This window comes from Macrobrachium rosenbergii, chromosome 25 (genome assembly GCF_040412425.1).
Source record: "Macrobrachium rosenbergii isolate ZJJX-2024 chromosome 25, ASM4041242v1, whole genome shotgun sequence".
NCBI classification, from domain to species: Eukaryota; Metazoa; Arthropoda; class Malacostraca; order Decapoda; family Palaemonidae; genus Macrobrachium; species Macrobrachium rosenbergii.
In genome coordinates this window covers 18,204,099-18,226,320 of record NC_089765.1, presented here as the reverse complement: position 1 = coordinate 18,226,320, position 22,222 = coordinate 18,204,099, and the positions used below count along the sequence as shown (strand labels likewise).

Here is a 22,222-nt window from a genome sequence, read left to right as displayed (position 1 = left end):
CCATCTATTTCTCTATCTATCCATCTATTTCTCTATCTATCTATCTATCCATACATCTATTTCTCTATCTATGTATATATCTATCTATCTATCTATTCATTTTTTCTCTATCTATCTATCCACCTATCTATCTATCTATCTATCTATTTCCTCTATCTATCTATTTATCTATCTATGCATATATCTATTCATCATCTTTCCTCTATCTATATATCTATCTATCCATCTATTTCTCTATCTATCTATCTTGGGAAAAAGATCAAGGCTTTATCTGAGCATAAACGATAAAGCCTTCTGCTACAAGGTGACGAGAAGGGTTTTAATTGCTTTCTGCCTAAAAAAAGTAACTCTGTTTATGTAGTGACGTACAAAATAAAAATGTAATTTGTATAATAAAAACAATTTGTATGAGGGAAAAACCATACGGTTTTACTTACGTAAGTATGTCTCTAGAAAATTATAAAAGTCACACGCAAATATTTGTGAATCTGCATGTGTTTATTGTGTATATGCATAAGATTATTGACGATAATGATAAACTCATTTATCATTATTTTTCATCTCCCGCTTTCCAATACGCCTTCGCCCTCTCATTTCCTTATCAAACCCATCACTAATCTTTACTATTTTTCTATGCTTTCACTTTCATCTAGATTTCTTTGCGCATTTTCTATACGCGGTCTCAAGTTGCAGAACTGTTGATGTGTGATTGGTCACGTTGCCGGGCAGTAGTGGTATCCTAGCAATGTTACCGTGGGGGCACGATGAATCTTTTCTGGGGCACTTTGCGGGCGCATATGCAGATGGGATTATCAAGAGTGGATCTGAATGCCCTTAGAAAGCCTCAGACGACGCCCGGGATGGGTACGAATATATCTGAGTTCGGGCGACAGCACCGCATTTTAGGATGAGGGCATATTTTTTTTTGGGGGGGTGGGGGTTGGCTGTTCAAGAATGAGTACAAATAAAAATAAAAAGAAATATAGGGGTTACGCAAAAGCGTAGAAGGTCAAGATCGAGTTAAAAATAGGACAGAGGCAAAGAGAGATAAAAGTATGTATGGGGGGAATAATGAATAACGGGAAAGAACGAGTAAAAATTAAAATAAAAATAAAAGATAAAAAACGAAAAATTGGGGTTACGCACATGCGCAGAAGGTCAAGATGTAGCTACAAATGGGACAGGGACATAGAGAGATGTAAGTATGGATGGGGGAATAAAGAATAACGGGAAAGGGAAAGGGTCAAGAACGAGGAAAAATAAAAATAAAAGATGAAAAAAAAAAAAAAAAAAAAAAAAAAAAACGAAAAATTGGGGTTACGCACATGCGTAGAAGGTCAAGATCGAGCTACAAATGGGACAGGGGCATAGAGAGATAAAAGTATGGATGGGGAAATAAAGAATAACGGGGAAGGGTATAAGGTGCAGAAGGAAAGAGGAAAAAGAGGAGACTGCCCTATTATTGTAGAACTACGCAGTAGTGTCACATTGATTATGGGGCCACAAGAATCGGAAAAGGGAAAGGGTCAAGAATTTGTCAAAAATAAAAGATCTCTCTCTCTCTCTCTCTCTCTCCTTTTTTATAGTCTAGTCGCAATGGACAGAGATGTTTGTTATGGACCCCAAAATAAAGAACAACGGGGAAGGAAACAGAAGGAAAAGAAAAGAGAGAATGCTCTCTATTCTACTTTATGATCATTCAGTCCTCGGGAATTGAGAAACTTGAAAATAACCCAAAATTTCACACTGCACAAATGGAGAGAATGCAGATTCTCTCTCTCTCTCTCTCTCGCTTCTTTTTTATCGTTTGGTCCTAAGGGATAAAATTTCCCATTACAGGAACAGAGAGATAGCAGAAGATTCGAATTTTAAAGGCAGGCATAGGCCTATATCGGTTGACAATTTTCTTTAAAAAAAAAAGTCAGGAGCCATTATAATTCTTTTGAGCTTCTTAACACAAGACAAAAATTCTACTTACCAGATGAGAAATAGCTAAAGATTCCACTTACCGGGTGAGAGATAGCTAAAGATTCTACTTACTTTATAGCTAAAGATTCTACATACTGGATGAGAAATGGCTAAATATTCTACTTACTGGATGAGAGATAGCTAAAGATTCTAATTGCTGAAAGGCAGGCATACAGCTGAAAATTTTCTTTAAAAAAAAAAAAAGATGAGAGATAGCATTAAATTCTTTTGAGCTTTAACTGGATGAAGACAAAAATTCTACTTACCAGATGAGAAATAGCTAAAGATTCCACTTACTGGATGAGAGATAGCTAAAGATTCTACTTACTGGATGAGAGATAGCTAAAGATTCTACTTACTGGATGAGAGATAGCTAAAGATTCTGCATACTGGATGAGAGATAGTTAAAGATTCTACTTACTGGATACGAGATAGCTAAAGATTCTACTTACTGGATGCGAGATAGCTAAAGATTCTACTTACTGGATAAAAGATAGCTAAAGATTCTACTTACTGAATGAGAGATAGCTAAAAATTCTACTTACTGGATGAGATAGCTAAAGATTCTACTTACTGGATGCGAGATAGCTAAAGATTCTACTTACTGGATGAAAAGATAGCTAAAAATTCTACTGGATGAGATAGATAAAGATTTACTGAATGAGAGATAGCTAAAAATTCTACTTACTGGATGAGATAGCTAAAGATTCTACTTACTGGATGCGAGATAGCTAAAGATTCTACTTACTGGATGAGAAATGGCTAAAGATTCCACTTACTGGATGCGAGATAGCTAAAGATTCTACTTACTGGATGAGAGATAGCTAAAGATTCTACTTACTAGATGCGAGATAAGAGATAGCTAAAGATTCTGCTTACTGGATGAGAGATAGCTAAAGATTCTACTTACTGGATGAGAGATAGCTAAAGATTCTGCTTACTGGATGAGAGATAGCTAAAGATTCTACTTATTGAATGACAGATAGCTAAAGATTCTACAGACTGGAATAGCTGAAGATTCTACAGACTGGAATAGCTAAAGATTCTACTTACTGGATGAGAGATAGCTAAAGATTCTACTTACTGGATGAGAGATAGCTAAAGATTCTACTAACTGAATGAAAGATAGCTAAAGATCCTACATACTGGACTGGAATAGCTAAAGATTCTACAGACTGGAATAGCTAAAGATTCTACTTACTGGATGAGAGATAGCTAAAGATTCTACTTACTGGATGAGAGATAGCTAAAGATTCTACTAACTGGATGAAAGATAGCTAAAGATCCTACATACTGGATGAGAGATAGCTAAAGATTCTACTTACTGGATGAGAGATAGCTAAAGATTCTACTTACTGGATGAGAGATAGCCAAAGATTCTACATACTGGATGAGAGATAGCTAAAGATTCTACTTACTGGATGAGAGATAGCCAAAGATTCTACTTATTGGATGAGAGATAGCTAAAGATTCTACTTACTGGATGAGAGATGGCTAAAGATTCTACTCACTGGATGAGAGATGGCTAAAGATTCTACTTACTGGATGAGAGATAGCTAAAGATTCTACTTACTGGATGAGAGATAGCTAAAGATTCTACTTACTGAATGAGAGACAGCTAAAGATTTTACTTACTGAATGAGAGACAGCTAAAGATTCTACTTATTGAATGACAGATAGCTAAAGATTCTACTTACTGGATGAGAGATAGCTAAAGATTCTACTTACTGAATGAGAGACAGCTAAAGATTCTACTTACTGGATGACTGATAGTTAAAGATTCTACTTACTGGATGAGAGGTAGCTAAAAATTCTACTTACTGGATGAGAGGTAGCTAAAAATTCTACTTAATGAGAGATAGCTAAAGATTGTACTTACTGGATGAGAGATAGCTAATGATTCTGCTTAATGAATGAGAGATAGCTAAAGACTGTACTTACTGGATGAGAGATAGCCAAAGATTCTACTTACTGGATGAAAGATAGCTAAAGATTCCAGTTACTGGATAAGAGACAGCTAAAGATTCTACTTACTGGATGGGAGATAACTAAAGACTCTACTTACTGGATGAGAAGTAGCCAAAGATTCTACCTACTGGATGAGAGATAGCTAAAGATTCTACTTACTGGATGAGAGATAGCTAAAGATTCTACTTACTGGATGAGAGATAGCACGACGGCGATCAGGAATACGCAGATGGCGAATGAGCGGAAGGAATTCATCCTGAAGGTGATAGTTGAGGTCCTGGATGACTGGAAATTATAAAAAAAAAAATAAATAAATAAAAGATAAATAAACGAAGTGAAAGTTGAATGAAAACAATACCAAAACACAGCAAAATTCAGTGAGAGATGGATGACTGGATATAAAAAATAGACTAGGTGAAATTTTAATAAAAACAAAACCATTACGCAGTAAAACTCAGTGAGAGACGGATGACTGGAAATAAAAGAAAAAAATAAACCAGGTGAAAATTAAATAAATACCAAAAGAAAAACACAGAAAAACGTAATTAGCAAATCGTATACAAACAGACCTTTAAAGACAACACAGAAATTTGTGAGGTTGGCAAAAAAAAAGTTCATGAAAAAAATAATAAAAAAATGGTTTCACTGGCAAGGAAATAATGAGACCTAAGAGATCTTAATTTTTCTGAACCCAGAAAAGTTTTTTTATTTTAATTGCGATGAGACTTGAAATGAGTCTAACTTGAGGATGAAAAAAAAAAAAAATAGCTTTTACGCATCGTGCTTCATGAAGACACAAAATGAGGTCAGTGACTACAACTGGAACTGACCAGCTTTCACCTGAATCAGTTTCAAGAGTAATGGAGTGAAAGCAATGATGACTGAATAAAGAAAAAAAAGGAGACATCAACAGAATCTCAAATACAATGAAAATATGAACTTGGAAATAGACAAATGATTAAAGAAAGAAAGATTGAATATATAGAAAATGCAAGCCAATATTTTCAGACAACCTTATGCTTCGGCTTGTAATGGTGGATTTTTGCATACATACATACACACATACAAATACTTACACACGTATATGTGTGTGTTTGCGTACGTGTGTATACCTATTAAACATCAAGAAGACACCCACCCTTCCTCAACGACTGAAAAGATCTGATTTTGACAGACGCCCTCAAAGGAACGAAACCGGTTCGAGTCAGTACTTCAGGGTTAGTGCCATGTTTATCGCGAGGCAGCAGGTGCCAGGTGCCTCGTTAAGTGCAACGGAGAGAGAGAGAGAGAGAGAGAGAGAGAGAGAGAGAGAGAGAGAGAGAGAGAGAGAGAGAGAGAGAGACCTTTTAAATGCCAAGACGGAGCTTTGGAGAGATTAGGTGTCAAAGACTTTTAATAAGGAAATCCACTAACGTGACGAACCATTTGGCTTTTAAGGGCAACAAGTGTTGATTACAGAAGTTGTTCAAAGTGGTAAATTAACTCTCTGATTTGTTTATTGTTGTTTTGGGGAGGGGGAGGGGGTGAAATTGTTGGCGTATGGCTACAATAGATGGCGTGTGTATTTGCATGTTTGTAGATATTGACGTAAATCGGAACAATTAAAATACATGTGTGTATTCAGATATTGGAACACTTTAATACACGTACATGTGTGTTCACATATCGGAGCATTTAAATACATGTGTGTATTTATATATGTTGCAACACTTAAATATTAGTGCGTATTCGAGGATGTGTATGCACTGTTTATGCGCGCGCATACACACACGCACACATACACACACACACACACACACAAGCATTTATTTGTGTTGGGTTCAATGACCTTCTCATGTTGTATCGATTCCCTTCTTTCAATATTTTCAGCAAACAGTCGCATACGCATGCAAGCAAATGAATATATTACGCAATACCATGCATGCACGTGTCAAAACGCGAACTTTAACAGATATATGACTGCTTAAGTCACTATTATATGATTGCTTAAGTCATTGCCAACGAGAGAGAGAGAGAGAGAGAGAGAGAGAGAGAGAGAGAGAGAGAGAGAGAGAGAGTACAAGGAAAATTAGAACGCGCTGTCATGAAAGCTGATATGAATATCATTAACAGTTTTAATCCTATGTTGTGAACTGTAGTTGAAGATGACACTTTATCAATCTTTGATTTTGCTACAAAAATACGAAACTGAAAAATATATTTATCAGCAGTAAAACGACCTCCAAGGATATTTGCTAATGTAATTTCAAATACGGTTGTAAATAATTTCAGCTTTAATGACAAAGCACCGTGATGAAAGGCTTTGTAAAGGACCACTGCCCTTTAATAAGCAGATACGGATGTCAATATGAGTTCGACGAGTGGAATGACAATGCTCTTTATTTGAGGGAATATTGAGCAATACTTCCCAGGTGTGAACATTCATATATATATATATATATATATATATATATATATATATATATATATATATATATATATATATATATATATATATATATATATATACATATATATACATATATTTATATGCATATTTATATTATATGTATATATTTATATATACGTTATGTATATATATTGTCTTAATATCTCGTAATTGTTCTAATACCTGTCACTACGAAGCCTTAAGAGCCAAGTGCAAGAAACACACACACAAACACATATATACATATCACATATATACACACACATATATATATATATATATATATATATATATATATATATATAGAGAGAGAGAGAGAGAGAGAGAGAGAGAGAGAGAGAGAGAAGAAATTATGCAAAAACTGATCTTAGATCAATTTAATAATACAAATATCCCTGATATTTCCTATTATTTTTGAGATTCATATTTCTTTACATGCCCTGTTTAAAGTTTACCGTACAAATGACAACGTTCTTTCACATCACGTATCAACAACAAACGCCCAATCAAAGTAATGATTTCTTTTTTTTTCTAACCGTAATTCCTGGCAGTTTGATCGATTACCGAAAATCTTAACGATACTGTAAAGTAATATAACCATTTCATAGCTCATTATTTTTGGGCGCTGGTGGTCATATTACCAAGTTCGTGACTTACAAGAAAGGTTTCACTGAAAGACAATTTTTTTTGTTCGTATAAACTAAAGCACTTTCGAAAATCATCACAAAAAATAGAAATGATTCTCTACAACCCAGAGTTCTGGGGGGAAAATTCGGTAATTCTGGGAAACCACGCCCCATTAAATATGATAAAACAATTAGACTGGTAAGATCTTTCGTTCAGATTAGATCTTAGCATAGGCAGGTTCGCGTCTGGTTAGAGAGAGAGAGAGAGAGAGAGAGAGAGAGAGAGAGAGAGAGAGAGAGAGAGAGAGAGGAGAGGTTTCAATTATATAAAATACTGTCTTTTACTCCTGGGTCCCATTGCAGACATTTTCGAAAAAGATGACAATCTCAGTATAAGTCTATTAGACTTAGAATGACTTAGATAGATAGATAGATAGATAGCAAATAGATAGATAGACTGATAGACAGAGAGATAGACAGACTTACAGACAGACAGACAGTAGACTTGTAATAGACAAACTGATGGAGAGATCTAAAATAAATAAAAGTATATTTTGACATTAAACAAATAGTGAGCGGAAATATAGCAGTACGGGCAGGTTAAATTAACAAACGGAACAGACGCTCACAGACACAAATATACAAAGACAAACGATGGACAGACAAAAAAATAAAAAAGAAAGACAAAATAAGACAGAGATAGATAAAAAAAATGGCTGTACACTGTCAATCAATTCCTGAGCACTTCGTCTAGTATCTACAATAAAAGTGGACTCATGAATCAATTTACAGAAACGAAAATATTCCCGAGAAACTGTTTTAGACAGAAACATTATTTTCCCCTTTTTGCCTTGCATACGTACCTTCCTTCCCCCTTTTTTCCCAGACTCCCCCTCCCCTCCCCGGCCCCCAGGAACCAAGGGACGCAGAACGCTGTTCCAACCCGAGTGACGTCATCGGGAAAAAATGTCTATATGCACATTTCCACTTTGATGGAGGATTAATTACCCGCTTATTCCTGACCTCCTCTCTCTCTCTCTCTCTCTCTCTCTCTCTCTCTCTCTCTACTCAGTCAGCGTACCGTCACAGATTCATACACCGTAATACACTGGCGTTTCTTCCCAAATTTCTCCATTTTACCTTGAAGAGAAAGTACTTTAAAAGTTACTTTCTTAGAGAAAGCGAGTTTTTCTTTACAATTTATAGATTTAGCGTTTGCTTTCTCTGACGGATTTGAATCTTACGAACTTTCTCTTCCTTTCACAAGACGTAATTCCGTGAAAGACTTTGTAAACATGACGCAATGAATGACAAATGAATAACAACTGCATAATCACCCTGAGGTATGCAAATGAAGGTATTTGAAACACTTCGTATACCAATTACAGACGGGTTTAGTAGCAGGCAGAAGCAGCTGCAGTACTAGTTGGGGTTGCAGAAGAAAAGCAGCTGTAGCAACAGCAGAAAAGTAACTGTAGTATCAGCATGAAAGTTGTTGTAGTAGTAGTAGCAAAATAGTAGTTGTAGTAACAGCATAAAAGTAGTTGTAGTATCAGCAGAAAAGTAGTTGTAGTAGCAGCAGAAAAGTAGTTGTAGCAGCAAGAACAGAAAAGTAGTTGTACTAGCAGCAGCAGAAAATTATCAGTAGTACCAGCAGAAAAGTAGCCGTAGAAGCAGCAGCAGCAGAAAAGTAGTAGTAGTAGTATCAGCAGAAAAGTAGTTGCAGCAGCAGCAGCATCATAAAAGTAGTTGTAGTAGCAGCATCATAAAAGTAGCTGTAGTATCAGCAGAAAAGTAGCTGTAGTAGCAACAGCAGAAAAGATCAGTAGTACCAGCAGAAAAGTAGCTGTAGAAGCAGCAGCAGCAGCAGCAGAAAAGTAGTTGTAGTATCAGCAGAAAGATCAGTTGAATTATCACCAGAAAAGTAGTTGTAGTATCAGCAAAAAAAGTAGTAGCAGCATAAAATAGCAGTACTAATGTCAGTAGTATATCATCCACCATTTGATAAAATAAAATCTTAATATAGACGCAAGAAAAACATCTCCCTTTTGGATTAACAAAAGTATCCGCTTATCACGGCTTTTATTTTCTGTAATGCTGATATTCTTGTGACGTGTGAATGAAAAACACTTATCTAGTGCAGTAGGTCTTTTTTTCCAGTGATTTACACCCACGCGCGCGCGCGCGCATAAGTTCACATACACATGCGCACACCCATGCATATATACAGTAGATACATGTCATGTGGGTGTGGGTGTGGGGTGGGTGTGTGTGTGTGTGTGGGTGTGAGTGTAAATATGTAGGTGTGTAAATAATTATATGGATTAATCTGCATACGGTATCTATACATGAACATATATTTATGTATATTATATATATATATATATATATATATATATATATATATATATATATATATATATATATATATATATATATATATATATATAAGAGAAAATTATATTATATATAAAATCAAATATAAAATTAATTATGTATGGTTAATCAAACAATAATATAAAATAAAACAATACATTATCTTTGCTTTGACCTTGTTATTAGCAAATTGAACCGCAAATGACGAAGCAATTAAGAATTTATCACGGGAATTATGACAAGTAATATGATTCATTATCCTAATCTCTACACCGAGTCATGACCCTCAACTAATCGTAGCTTTTAGTCTGTTCTTCATAATTCAACAGACGACGCAGAAGAAGACAGAATATTAACAGACGGGGAATCGAGACGGGAAAAAAACAAGAAAAAAATGCTACAGCGTATAATCAAGGCTACCGAAAATAGATCTATCTTTCGGTGGTCTCGGTATAATGCTGTGTGAGCCGCTTCCCGTGAAACTTTAACCACGGCCCGGTGGTGGCCTATCCTATATCGTTGCCAGAAGCGCGATTATGGCTAACTTGAACCTTCAATAAAATAAAAACTACTGAGGTTAGATGGCTGCAATTTGGTATGTTTGATGACTGGAGGGTGGATGATCAACATACCAATTTGCAGCCCTCTAGCCTCAGTAGTTTTCAAGATCTGAGGGCGGACAGAAAAAGTGCGGATGGACAGACAAAGCCGTCACAATAGTTTTCTTTTACAGAAAACTAAAACCAGCTTTAAACTCCATGTGACTAACAAATAAATCATGGATGAACATTGGTACTAATGTACCCTTTAGCCTTCTTAAGAAATATATGTGTTATGACAACGTCAGGTGCAACTTCAAGTGTAGTTTATGACAGAGACAATAACAGGCGCAACTCAAGTGCAACTCAGGTGCGCTTTGCTGTTAGTCATCTGTTGTGGCTGCTATTGCGCACACCTGGGATTCATTTGTTTTCGTTGGAGTGAATTAATGCCTGATTTCATTTCAAGTACTTAGTCATTTAGACGTGATTGTGAAAGTTTTCTAGTTGGTGAAGTGGAGATGATAGTTTCGTAATTCAAGGGGGAAAGAAATTTGGTTTTAGTGGTTTGGTCAATTGACATGACTTGGGAGAGACGCCTGCTGATTAGCGTGGCAAGTGAAAAAGAAATCTGTCAAAGTAGATCGGAGGCATTTCGTGAACTCTTTACCACTTAAAAAAAAAAAAAAAATCAAAGGCCAGTTTTGATAATGTAATGATCACTAGGCCTAATGACTTTCTGCCCAGGGAATGTGTGCATAAAATCCAAGACCAGTTTTGATACTGTAATCATCACTAGGCCTAATGACTTTCTGCCCACGGAATAGGTGCATAAAAACGCCAATGTCTTGAGCTAGTTTTGAATGAATGTCGTTTGTGTTTACAGCCTTCAGACTCGAAACGTGCACTCTGCAACTGAAAACTCAAAATCTGCAACAATCCATTAAGTAACCCAACTTAGGTAACTCACAGCTAACAGAACTGCAGTTCTTTTTGTTACCATTACTCATCCCTTCAATATTCACAATTAAACTTACTCATCCCTCTTTACACGAAGGCACAGTATAGCTTAAAGGATCTACCACTTAGTACCACTGCAAAAACGAAGCTAATTCAGAAGATTCTACCACTTAATACCACTGAAAAAAAAAGAAAATAAAAAACTACCATGTCAATAAAACGAACGCTAATTCACCCAAAAACAAACCTGGTAAATGTACAGGTATATATATACTAACATTGGTGCTACTTTGGCTTGTTATCTACGCATCATCTACTCCGAGGAGCTAGTTCTAAAAACCGTACGGCAAATGTCAAGTAGACGGCCGGACGAAGACATCGTTTATTAATATAATATGTCGACCACACAATATAGAAATGGGTGTATATAATACTTTGATCCCTAAGGAGCTAGTACTAAACACGGCGACCCAAGGAGCTTCCTCCATGCTTAGTACTAGCACCTCGGAGCAGGTGCCGCGTAGATAACAAGCCAAAGCAAACGACATCCCTCCTTTAAAACGCCGCTGACGAGGTCTCGAATACCCGCGGATTCATCCCAGATTTTTTGTTTTCATTTTATCTTCTGCCAGAGATGATTTGAGTCTCTGACCTGGATACATCGGCGATGTTCCAAGAGCGGGAAATGTTGGATTATGTGATTTATGTGATATGTTACAAATGTGGTGGCCTGCGGTGGTGGCTTTGCTGAACTGCAAGCGTTTGAATAAGGATTAAGTGTGTTCCATGATATTGAGAGTGTTAGTATGAAATGTACTTCGTGATCTGAAGTAAATTTAATAATTTCATATATATGGTAACTTAATGAACTACAGCAGTACGAAGTATTCATACGTAAGAAACAGTACAATATTCACATATTAATTTGAAAGTTGAATTGATATGTTAAGTTGATGAGCTAACGAAGTGAAAAGTATTCATATGTATAAGTCATGCCCTCCCAGGTGGCTTGTAAGAAACTGCAATATTCACACACTACTCTGATACAAATGTATTATTTCAACTTGAAAGCATTAAAAAAATAGAGAGGGAGCATCAGCGCAACAAATGAATATTATACTGAACAAGATTTTCTGTTACAAGAATCATTCTTAACAAAGAAATATGATGCAGTTACATGGTAATTCAACTGTTGTACCAAGGAATAACTACGATAAAGAAATTAAATTGAGAGAGAGAGAGAGAGAGAGAGAGAGAGAGAGAGAGAGAGAGAGAGAGAGAGAGAGAGAGAATTTCCTTCATCACTGGAGAATTACAGAGCAGTGAGCTTGAGGAATGAACTAGAAATGAACGGAATTTGTGCTTGAGAATAAAAGCAGTATTTTGACGTCTAGTAACTGACATGATTTTCTGGTGAATATACCATTATTATTATTGTTATTATTATTGGAACATGAATGAATAAACTCTTCCAGATTATAATCCCTTCAAGTTAAAAAACATGGCTTACGTGTCCAATCTGAATGAACTATGCGCGTCAAAAATATTCCCAGAGAGTCACTCTCAAATCTAGAAACTTCCTTTTGATCAAAGAACGAATTACGAAAAGACTAGAGGACTTCCAAGCTATCGTGGTAGAATTCAAACCCCCACCTAGAGAAATGGTGAAGGATTTCAGACCTGCCGTAGAGAGAGAGAGAGAGAGAGAGAGAGAGAGAGAGAGAGAGAGAGAGAGAGAGAGAGAGAGAATCAAGCCTTGAAGAGTTGGCAATAGCGCTCTCTCAAACCTCATGGGGAAAGAGTCTGAGAGAATCTAAAGTCGTATGAAGAGATTGCCAAAGCATCTCAGAGAGAGAGAGAGAGAGAGAGAGAGAGAGAGAGAGAGAGAGAGAGAGAGAGAGAGAGAGGACTGAAATCGAGCATCAAAACGAAGTGGTGGTCAGCTTTTCTCTCTCTCTCTCTTCCTCTTTCTCAGTTCTCTTTCTCTCTCTTCCTCTTTCTCAGTTCTCTCTCTCTCTCTCTCTCTCTCTCTCTCTCTCTCTCTCTCTCTCTCTCTCTCTCCCCAGCAATCCTCACTATGTGGGGAAAAATGATACGCACTCGGGTACAAAAATGATGCAAATGTACTTATGGCGAGTCGCACACACACACACACACACACACAGAGAGAGAGAGAGAGAGAGAGAGAGAGAGAGAGAGAGAGAGAGAGAGAGAGAGAGAAGGATTAGATAAATTTCTATGTAGGTATGTGAGGCATTCAATTATTTTAATCTCTTTTCTCCTAATGAGAGCTTTTAAACGCTTTCTTCACTTATGGGCATTTTATGCCAACAGGATGATGAGGACAGAGTATCCCTTGAAAGCTTGTAATTTTTTTGGATAAAAATCTCCGTTAGATGCCATCCTATTAAAATGAGGTCCTATTATTAACTGTATTCATGCACAGAACAATTTTGTGCAAGTGAACAAGTTGAATTCATGCTAATAATAATAATAATAATAATAATAATAATAATAATAATAATAATAATAATAATGACCACCATATTCTTTGGAAGTTTAAATTTCAAGTCACTGGCCCCTTTGGTGGGCTTTTTCCATATGAATAGGGTTCATCTTCTGAATAATAATAATAATAATAATAATAATAACATATTCTTTAGAAGCCTTAATTTCAAGTCAATGGCCCCTTTGGTGGGATTGTTCCATACGAATAGGGTTCATCTTCTGAATAATAATAATAATAATAATAATAATAATAATAATAATAATGATAAACACACATTCTTTCCCATACACACACACACATGTGAAATTCCTCCCACGATTTCCTTGCGTAACTCTTATCTGAATGAGGCTACGTGGCGTATGACCGATGGTTACAAAAGGCGAGAGATCTTGCGTGCAATGTTCCCACACGGTTAAGTAATAAGCTTGAAAATGTGGCTATAAAATACGAGACTCTTTGAGATAGAGAGATAGATAGATAGATAGATAGATAAGTAAAGATATTTATTGGGTTCACATACATCTTCCTAAGTGTACAGACATGTACCTATCTACTTATTATACATATTCAGCTACGTGAATAATGTATGAATATATTATTCATTGGCATATATTCCTTTAATAACGTATGATAGAATGATAGAATAGCCTGCTATAGTGTTTTGAATTTGTAGATTTTATATGATTTTGAGCTTCCGCTGACAACTGTTTCTTATTGCAACAAGTTGGGAAAAAGTTAATTTTATTCATTATTTATCACCAGAATCTCTCATGCATCGTGACATAATTTGTTACTGATACGGCAGTTAGTGGGACGAAAGGTGAAATGAGTTATTTTCAAGACAAAATTTGATATTATTCAGTGAAATCTCAGAAATTTTCTTTTCTCTTCAGTAAGGGAGAAATCAGTGCCAGATTAAGGGATTTTGTGATACTTTGTTTTGGAATACTGTTGGGCTTATTAACCTTTGTTTATGGAAGATTATAATTATGAGAGAGAGAGAGAGAGAGAGAGAGAGAGAGAGAGAGAGAGAGAGAGAGAGAGAGAGAGAGAGAGAGAGAGATGAGCATTAACCAAGTTTAACAAGCAATAATAAAATATAAAAATAAATTATCTATGCATACATATATATCTACACACACACACATATATATACATAAAAGAGAGAGAGAGAGAGAGAGAGAGAGAGAGAGAGAGAGAGAGAGAGAGAGAGAGAGAGAGAGAGAGAGAGAGAGCGTATGCATAAAAAAGCAAACATGCAAACGATTACAAAAACAGGGAAAAATATATAAATTCCTCCCAGTGGCACCACTGGTTTAAAAAAAAAACGAGAATTTATCCCGACCCAGAACACAACCTGCACATACCTTAATCAAAAATCTCGCCTCTTCCCGACTGGAAACAGCTTCTGGGGCGCGACTCAAGTGGCTATTCTGTTGACCTCGGCTGCAGTCTTGGCCGTGGTGACGAGGCTGAACCGTCTTCGGATGGAATAGATCTTTTTTTCTTTGGTGCTTTGGTGGCCCCTCTGGTTCATGGACGGAATGATAATGGTTGGTTCTTTCCTCGACGGATCACCACCGGAGAATTACTCGCTCGCTGCCTGTCTGCCACTGATCTGACGACTGACAGAACTTTCAGGGCAAACTAGTTGGCAGGGGAATGAAGCAGTCTTTGAAATCGGCCAGTCACCGAGGGGAGTTTTACAGACGGGACTACCGAAGGAAGAATTGGAAACAGACTTCACCTAGTTTGGGAACTGGAGGAAAAGGGAAAGAAAATGGGTGTGCTTTATAATTTTTAAAATACTGAAGGGATCTTTGGACAGGAATAGGAAGGGGGAAACAGCAAGCAGCAGGTGAGGGAACTGACAAGAGGGTGGCTGTGAGTGAGGGAAGGGAGAGAGAAGGACCTGTCAGCTCTACGAAGTTGGGAATCCCACTCGAGGTGTCAGAGCTCAGGCTCCCGCTTTTATGGGGCCCGTGACGCGGTGGTCACGTGTTCACTGATGATGATGTGTGGCTCCGCCCACTTCAGAGGACTCTACATCTACACGCCACTGGTTGTTTGTTTCTGTTATGATCATGGCACCAACAGGCCCTCCCCGCGCTTCGGGAATCATTTTTTGGGGACCCTCGGCAACAAGTTTATTTATAACCGGGCAACTTTCGTCCCGGGTCAGAGAAAAACGTAGTATCTGCTGATAAAACAGCACCAACAGCAACTGACCTTGTCAAGCAAAACGGAGCCTCTATCACTTCTTGGTAGAGATTGGATTTCTGCAGATCGAATGCGTCGTTGGCAGCAGGCTGTGCATTGTTGCTACATTTTTTTTTCTTTTTTTGGGGTGGAAACACTGACATAATTGTAGATAAAAATATGGTGTATCTCGAACAGTACACGCGAACATACATACATTTTATTTATATATACATGTATAATGGATATGTTGAGACTGTTACATCATTAAGAATCAGATCAACAATGAAAATCCAATATCTGAACATTAAGTTTTACATGTTAAAATCTATTGAAGTTCTGTTGGGCCCGTTATGTTTGCAATAAGGAAATCTGAGAAAGTGATGGTACTTCTATGCTAAGATGTTCATCTACCAGTATAAATGTTTCCATACAGTGACAGCTGTTTTCCGATGTAAATAATTACCCCGTCATTTATTTGATATCATCGCTTTCTCGTGATCTTAAATGGAAAAATAAAGACCGCAGTAGTATGTATGTAGTATATTGCTATATGCAGCCTGATTCAGGCTGAAGAGGCCAACTGATCAAGTTGGCGAAAGCTTCCTGTATACAGCAATGTACTACATACATACTACTGCGGGCTTTGTTTTTCTAATTACTCCATCTTTGACCCTTCTATTATCTTGCTTCTCAAAAATTTCAACTTCCCTTTCTTTTTTATATTTAGTTCTTCATTTCACAATATTTTATTTCGAGTTATCTTTCTCAGAATACGTATCAAGAATCCCGGGACATTATTTAAAAAAAAGACCTGTTACATTCGTTGGAAGGTTTGAAAAAGCACGACATCGAAACAAGACTGATAATAAACTGCTTGTCAAATAAGAAGGAAATTGCAGGATTTCCTACAGTGTTCTACGAATACAGTGCAAAAGAGAGTAATTCTCTCTCAATGAAACAGCAGTTGAAAGGAAAAGCCAATGTGTGCTTGCAAAGAAGCCTCAAAGTCATGTTTACATGTTTACGAAAAAAAAATAAATCTTTCGTTCCGAATAATTATATCGAATCTGCAATACCCGGATTTCCGGTGTCTGACTGAAAAGGAAGAGCCCCAAAAAACTTGACCCAGCAAACTCTTTTCCAGGGACAGGTCACCCGCCGATGCATTTCCATAAAAATTTTCAAACTGCTGCGAGGTCAGAGTGCGCCCAGAGCTCTTCCATTTGAGAATCCGATGAAGATTTCCCCAAAACGGTCAGTTTTAGTCTACATTTTGCAGAGATTGTTTTGCAACTAGGCTGAACAGCAGCTGCAGATACTTCAACTGTGTTACTGTTAGCCGAGTATTTAGGCATTGCTGTACTTGAAGAAGAGGAATAGAATTAGAATTGCAATATAAAATTTAGGCCAAAGGTCAAGCGCTGGAACCTATGATAAGGTCATTCGACGCTGAAAGGGAAACTGAATGTAAAGAGGGTTTGAAAGGTTTTAAAGAGGAAAACTCGCAGTGGCACTATGAAACAATTGTTAGGAGAGGGTGGACATGAAGATGGAACGATACACTCATCTCCTCCCGTTCATTTTACGTAAGTATACATAGATGTATAAAGCCAATAATATAATCATTATAGCATGTACATATAACCCTCCATTTTATACTTAAGTAGCCTGTTAACCCAGATGTTTCCAGACCAACACAATAGCATTTCCACACAGAAAATAAATGAAATACAGAGAAAACGAGGCATTTTTATAAATTCTGTTAGATGGAAATTTCTTGTGTTTTTTGTGTCAGTTCTCCACTGAACATGAAGCCGTGTTTGTTACGAAACGTCCAGCCTAATACCAGCCGAAATTAAATAGTAATTATTTACAATAATTGGAAATTAAATAGTAATTATTTAAATATATATATATATATATATATATATATATATATATATATACATATATATATATATATATATATATATATATATATATATATATATATATATATATATACTATATATATATATATATGGCCGTGTGATCTAAGGCACGTCACTGTAGTCCAGAGTTCTTGTCTTCCGTCGTTCGAGCCCACGAGACGACGAACTTATTATCAACTGAAAAATTCCCCTTTGGTTGACATATATGAAAATATATAATTTCTGAGGTAGATCGAATTGGTTATGAAAGGACATTTGTAGCTTAATGCCTGTATATGAATCACGGAGATGTGATAAAATTCATTCATATATATATATATATATATATATATACATATATACATATATATATATAAATCAACCCTCGTTGAATAATTTTGATTTAACAAGGGTTGATATACATATAAATATATATATTATACTGTATATCCAATAATTTAAAACACTATTACTTCATTTCGAAGTCGTTTATTAGGCCGGACGTTTCGAAACGAACACGTTTTCATGTTCAGCGGATACAAAAAACACGAAATTTCCGTCAAAAAAGAATTAATGTAAACACCTCGTGTTTTTTTTTTTTTTTTATTTATTCCCTGTTTGAAAATAAAATTGTGTGGGACTGTAAACTCGGAGCTAAAAATTACTTGAATATAAAATGGATGTACTGTATATATGCGAGTACTATTATGTATATTTATTATTATATTTAACAAATTATTACTGTAAATTTAATTGCTGTCCAAATATAACAAATAATAATATTTATTATCTTCATATTTACACAAATTATTACTGTAAATATAAAGATAATTTGCTGTCCAAAGTATAACAAATAATAATATTTATCTTCATATTTTCACAAATTATTACTGTAAATATAAAGATAATTTGCTGTCCAAAGTATAACAATTAATAATATTTATTTTCATATTTTCACAAATTATTACTGTAAATATAAAGATAATTTGCTGTCCAAAGTATAACAAATATAATAAACAATATTACTTCCATCTCTCTCTCTCTCTCTCTCAGTATCACTATACTTTCTCTCTGTCCATCCGTCGCCATTCAGTCTACCAGTCTGTTTGTTTGCAGCGCGAATAAGGACGCCTCTTTTGCAATGGAGCCATTTTGTGAATAAACAAAACGGCGAAATTATGAAAACAAAATGGCAGCTGACAAAATGGTACTTCTAAGGTTTATCAAAGGAAATTTCATTAGTTTTTAAAAAAATAATGTAAGTTCAACAAATTTACACTTGGATATATATTAGGACAAACTAGAATAATGGTTACAAAAGACTTGTAAGTAAATACACTAGAATTGTTGTTAAGAAATAATTATAAGTAACTTGTTCTAGGGACCTAATTCTCGTTAATCATTTGGTAATGAAAGGGAATGGAATGGAATTCCTGTTCCGTAACCACTGAATGCATAATCAGACAATGCCGACAGGGACTTCTAGAGAGAGAGAGAGAGAGAGAGAGACGAACCGGCTTTCGTCTAGATTGTTGTTGTATCTGGAGGTCTTTGGTTACACTCGAGGAGAGAGAGAGAGAGAGAGAGAGAGAGAGAGAGAGAGAGAGAGAGAGAGAGAGAGAGAGAGAGAGAGAGAGAGAGAATCTAAATTGAAAAGTTGCATATAATGCGCTACTTAAAGTGGAAAAAGGAACAAGTATTGTGCCACAGAGAACAAGGAATTAGTATCAAGAAATCAATAGTTATAAGACAGTCTATGGGAGCATGGACACAGAACCTTATTTCCTCATAAATATCTAAGTTCTAAATAAATATCCACGTTCTGGATAAATATCTACGAAAGAAAAAGAGATAGTTTGAAGAACCATGAACTCAAATAAAAACAAAACAGAAAACTACTTCGTCTATAAATTTGCAGCCCAGTGATAAACAATATCAGAGCAACGATTCTCAGTGAAAGACAATATCAGGGTAATGGTTCTGTGTGAAAGAATACATCAGAGTAATGATTGAAAACATGATCCAGTGATTCTCAAAAAACAGTGAAGATTGTCAAGGAAAGACAATGTTAGAGATGATTCTCAATGAAAGACAATATCAGAGTGATGATTGTCAGGGAAAGACAATATCAGTGATGATTCTCAGTGAAAGACAACATCAGAGTGATGATTCTCAGTGAAAGACAATATCAGAGTGATGATTCTCAGTAAAAGACAACATGTAATGATTTCAGTGAAAAAGAACACATCAAAGTAAAAGACAAACATCATGATTCTCAGTGAAAGACAACACCAAGGTAATGATTCTCAGTGAAAGAACACATTAGAGTAACGATTCTTAATGGAAGACAATATCAGAGTGATGATTCTCAGTGAAAGACAAAATCAGGATGATGATTCTTAGTAAAAGACAACATCAAGGTAATGATTCTCAGTGAAAGAACACATTTGAGTGACGATTCTCAGTGAAAGACAACATCAGAGTAATGATTGCCAGTGAAAGACAACATCAAGGTAATGATTCTCAGTGAAAGAACACAACAGAGTAACGATTCTTAGTGAAAGACAACATCAGAGCGATAACTCTCAGTGAAAGACAGTGTTAGGGTAACAATTCTCAGCGATAAACAATATCAGATTAATGATTCTCAGTGACAGACAATATCAGAGTAATGGTTCTCACTTCTCGAGAGATGAACAAATAAGCTCTGATGTCACCAAATGACTTCATAATCATATTGAAGAGTTTTCGTCCGCCCACTGCTCAAGTAATTTAGTATTCTGCTTAAGTGATTTTGTGATTTTATGAGAGGGAACTTCCCAGTCCTCCACAACAGGATATTTTAGATACAAGAGCTTTTTTTGGAAAGTTCAAAGACAAATTTTTCCTGACAACAAGACCGAATGTTGTTAGATGTATCTTGACACAAGTAAAAATTACAGTGTTCTGTAAAGATGTGCAAAGCTAATTTTGGTTGAAAGAGGGTATGATAGAAGGATATAATAATAATAATTATTATTTTTTTCAGACACAATGGAATTAGTGGCAAGTTCAAACACAATTTTTCTTCAAAACAAGAGGGATTGTTTTGAGACATGCTTTGACGCAAGTAAAAATTATATTATTCTGCAAAGATTTGGAAGCAAATAGAAAAATAATAATAATAATTAGGCTAGCACCCTCATATAGAAAGAGTTGATGAGGACTGGAAAGCTAACACCTCAGGCCACAGCTTCTAACAGGAAAAACTGTGTAGAAAAACACACACACACATACATACATACATACATACATACATATATATATATATATATATATATATATATATATATATATATATATATAAATTCCTGCAATGGCAAATATTTATAACTCTCGCGTAGCTCTACTCAGCTTTTCCCTGAATTTGGCAAAAGCAAACACACACACACACACACACACACACGCACACACTCAGCAGTTCAAGCCCCAACCTTAATTTCCAAGTAAGAGTATGATTTACATTCTAACAAGTCACAAGTCAAGATAGCGTTGATGAAAAAAAAAAAAAAAACGGTGCAAATTACTCTGCAAATTCAAGTGCAATGAGTCCACAGAGTGAGAAATAAAGAGAGAGAGAGAGAGAGAGAGAGAGAGAGAGAGAGAGAGAGAGAGAGAGAGAGATTTAAAAAAAAAGATCATGGCTTAAGCGATGTGCGCAGAAGGAATAATATTCCCCAAGGACGCTTTTAAGTGGTCAGAGTTCCTTGACATGTGAACATCTCATGATGGTAGATGCTGGCCTTCCCATTTTGGGCTTCTGGGTCCCATCTCATTTTTCCGTCTCGTGTGTGTAAGTGTGACGATGGTCGATGTGTATTGGTCACAATATCTTCGAATTTCCCTTATTCTTACATGGAAATTTTCTGAGAAAAATGATAAATCTTTTAAATTACAGAAAGCAGATATACTGGTCTCTTCAAATTGACCTTTTAATTTCATGCAACTTTTTGAGTAAACATTAAACTTTTATATTACAAAAAGCAGATGTCAAGTATATAGTTTCTATGATCATATGGCACCTTAAATTGAATAACTTTCTTCCACTAGAACTGACAGAAAGCTGAAATCCAAGCATATAAGTGATCTATTCTTTCAGAATTTCCGGTTACTTTCTGTTACTTCTTTCCAATGAACACCATATTCTTTGGAAGCTTGAATTTCAAGTCAATGGCCCCTGAGGTTGGTTTGTTCCATATGAATAGAGTTCATCTTCTGAATAATAATAATAATAATAATAATAATAATAATAATAATAATAATAATAATAATAATAATAATCTTATGTTACTATTTTCTTCTTTATAATTAACACAATAATTTTTGGAAGCTTGAATTTCAAGTCAATAGCCCTTTTGGTGGACTTGTTCCACATCAATAGGGTTCGTCTCCTGAATAATAATAATAATAATAATAATATAATAATAATAATAATAATAATAATAATAATAATAATACAACCCCTCTTATGCAATGTCCCTTCCTCTAGAACGGATTTCTTGGGGTTAAAATATTCACAGTTCAAAATCGTAACTTTTGGACGCCTCAGAAATTAGGAGTGATTCTCCCTTGTCAGAAATAAGTCTTCCTCAGAGACACTCAACTGGTATGCGGTTACTCGGCATTTCACTTATGCAAAACATTTTCCGAGAACATTGATGGAAATTAATCAGATCATTGCGTGACAGGTCTCCCAA

The 22,222-nt window shown here is 35.8% G+C and overlaps 1 protein-coding gene across 1 annotated transcript in view; it reads right to left on the bottom strand.

The window, feature by feature from the left end:
• Nucleotides 1–15,710, bottom strand: part of LOC136852396 (neuroparsin-A-like) — a 27,413-nt gene extending 11,703 nt beyond the window's left edge. Inside the window, exons 1-2 of the mRNA XM_067126995.1 lie at nucleotides 14,742–15,710; nucleotides 4,127–4,221 (exon numbers count right to left, since the gene is read on the bottom strand). Of these exons, the coding sequence (XP_066983096.1) occupies nucleotides 4,127–4,191 (65 nt within the window). The 5' untranslated portion in view covers nucleotides 4,192–4,221; nucleotides 14,742–15,710. The remainder of the gene's footprint in view (nucleotides 1–4,126; nucleotides 4,222–14,741) is intronic.
• Between the last annotated feature and the right edge of the window lie 6,512 nt (nucleotides 15,711–22,222).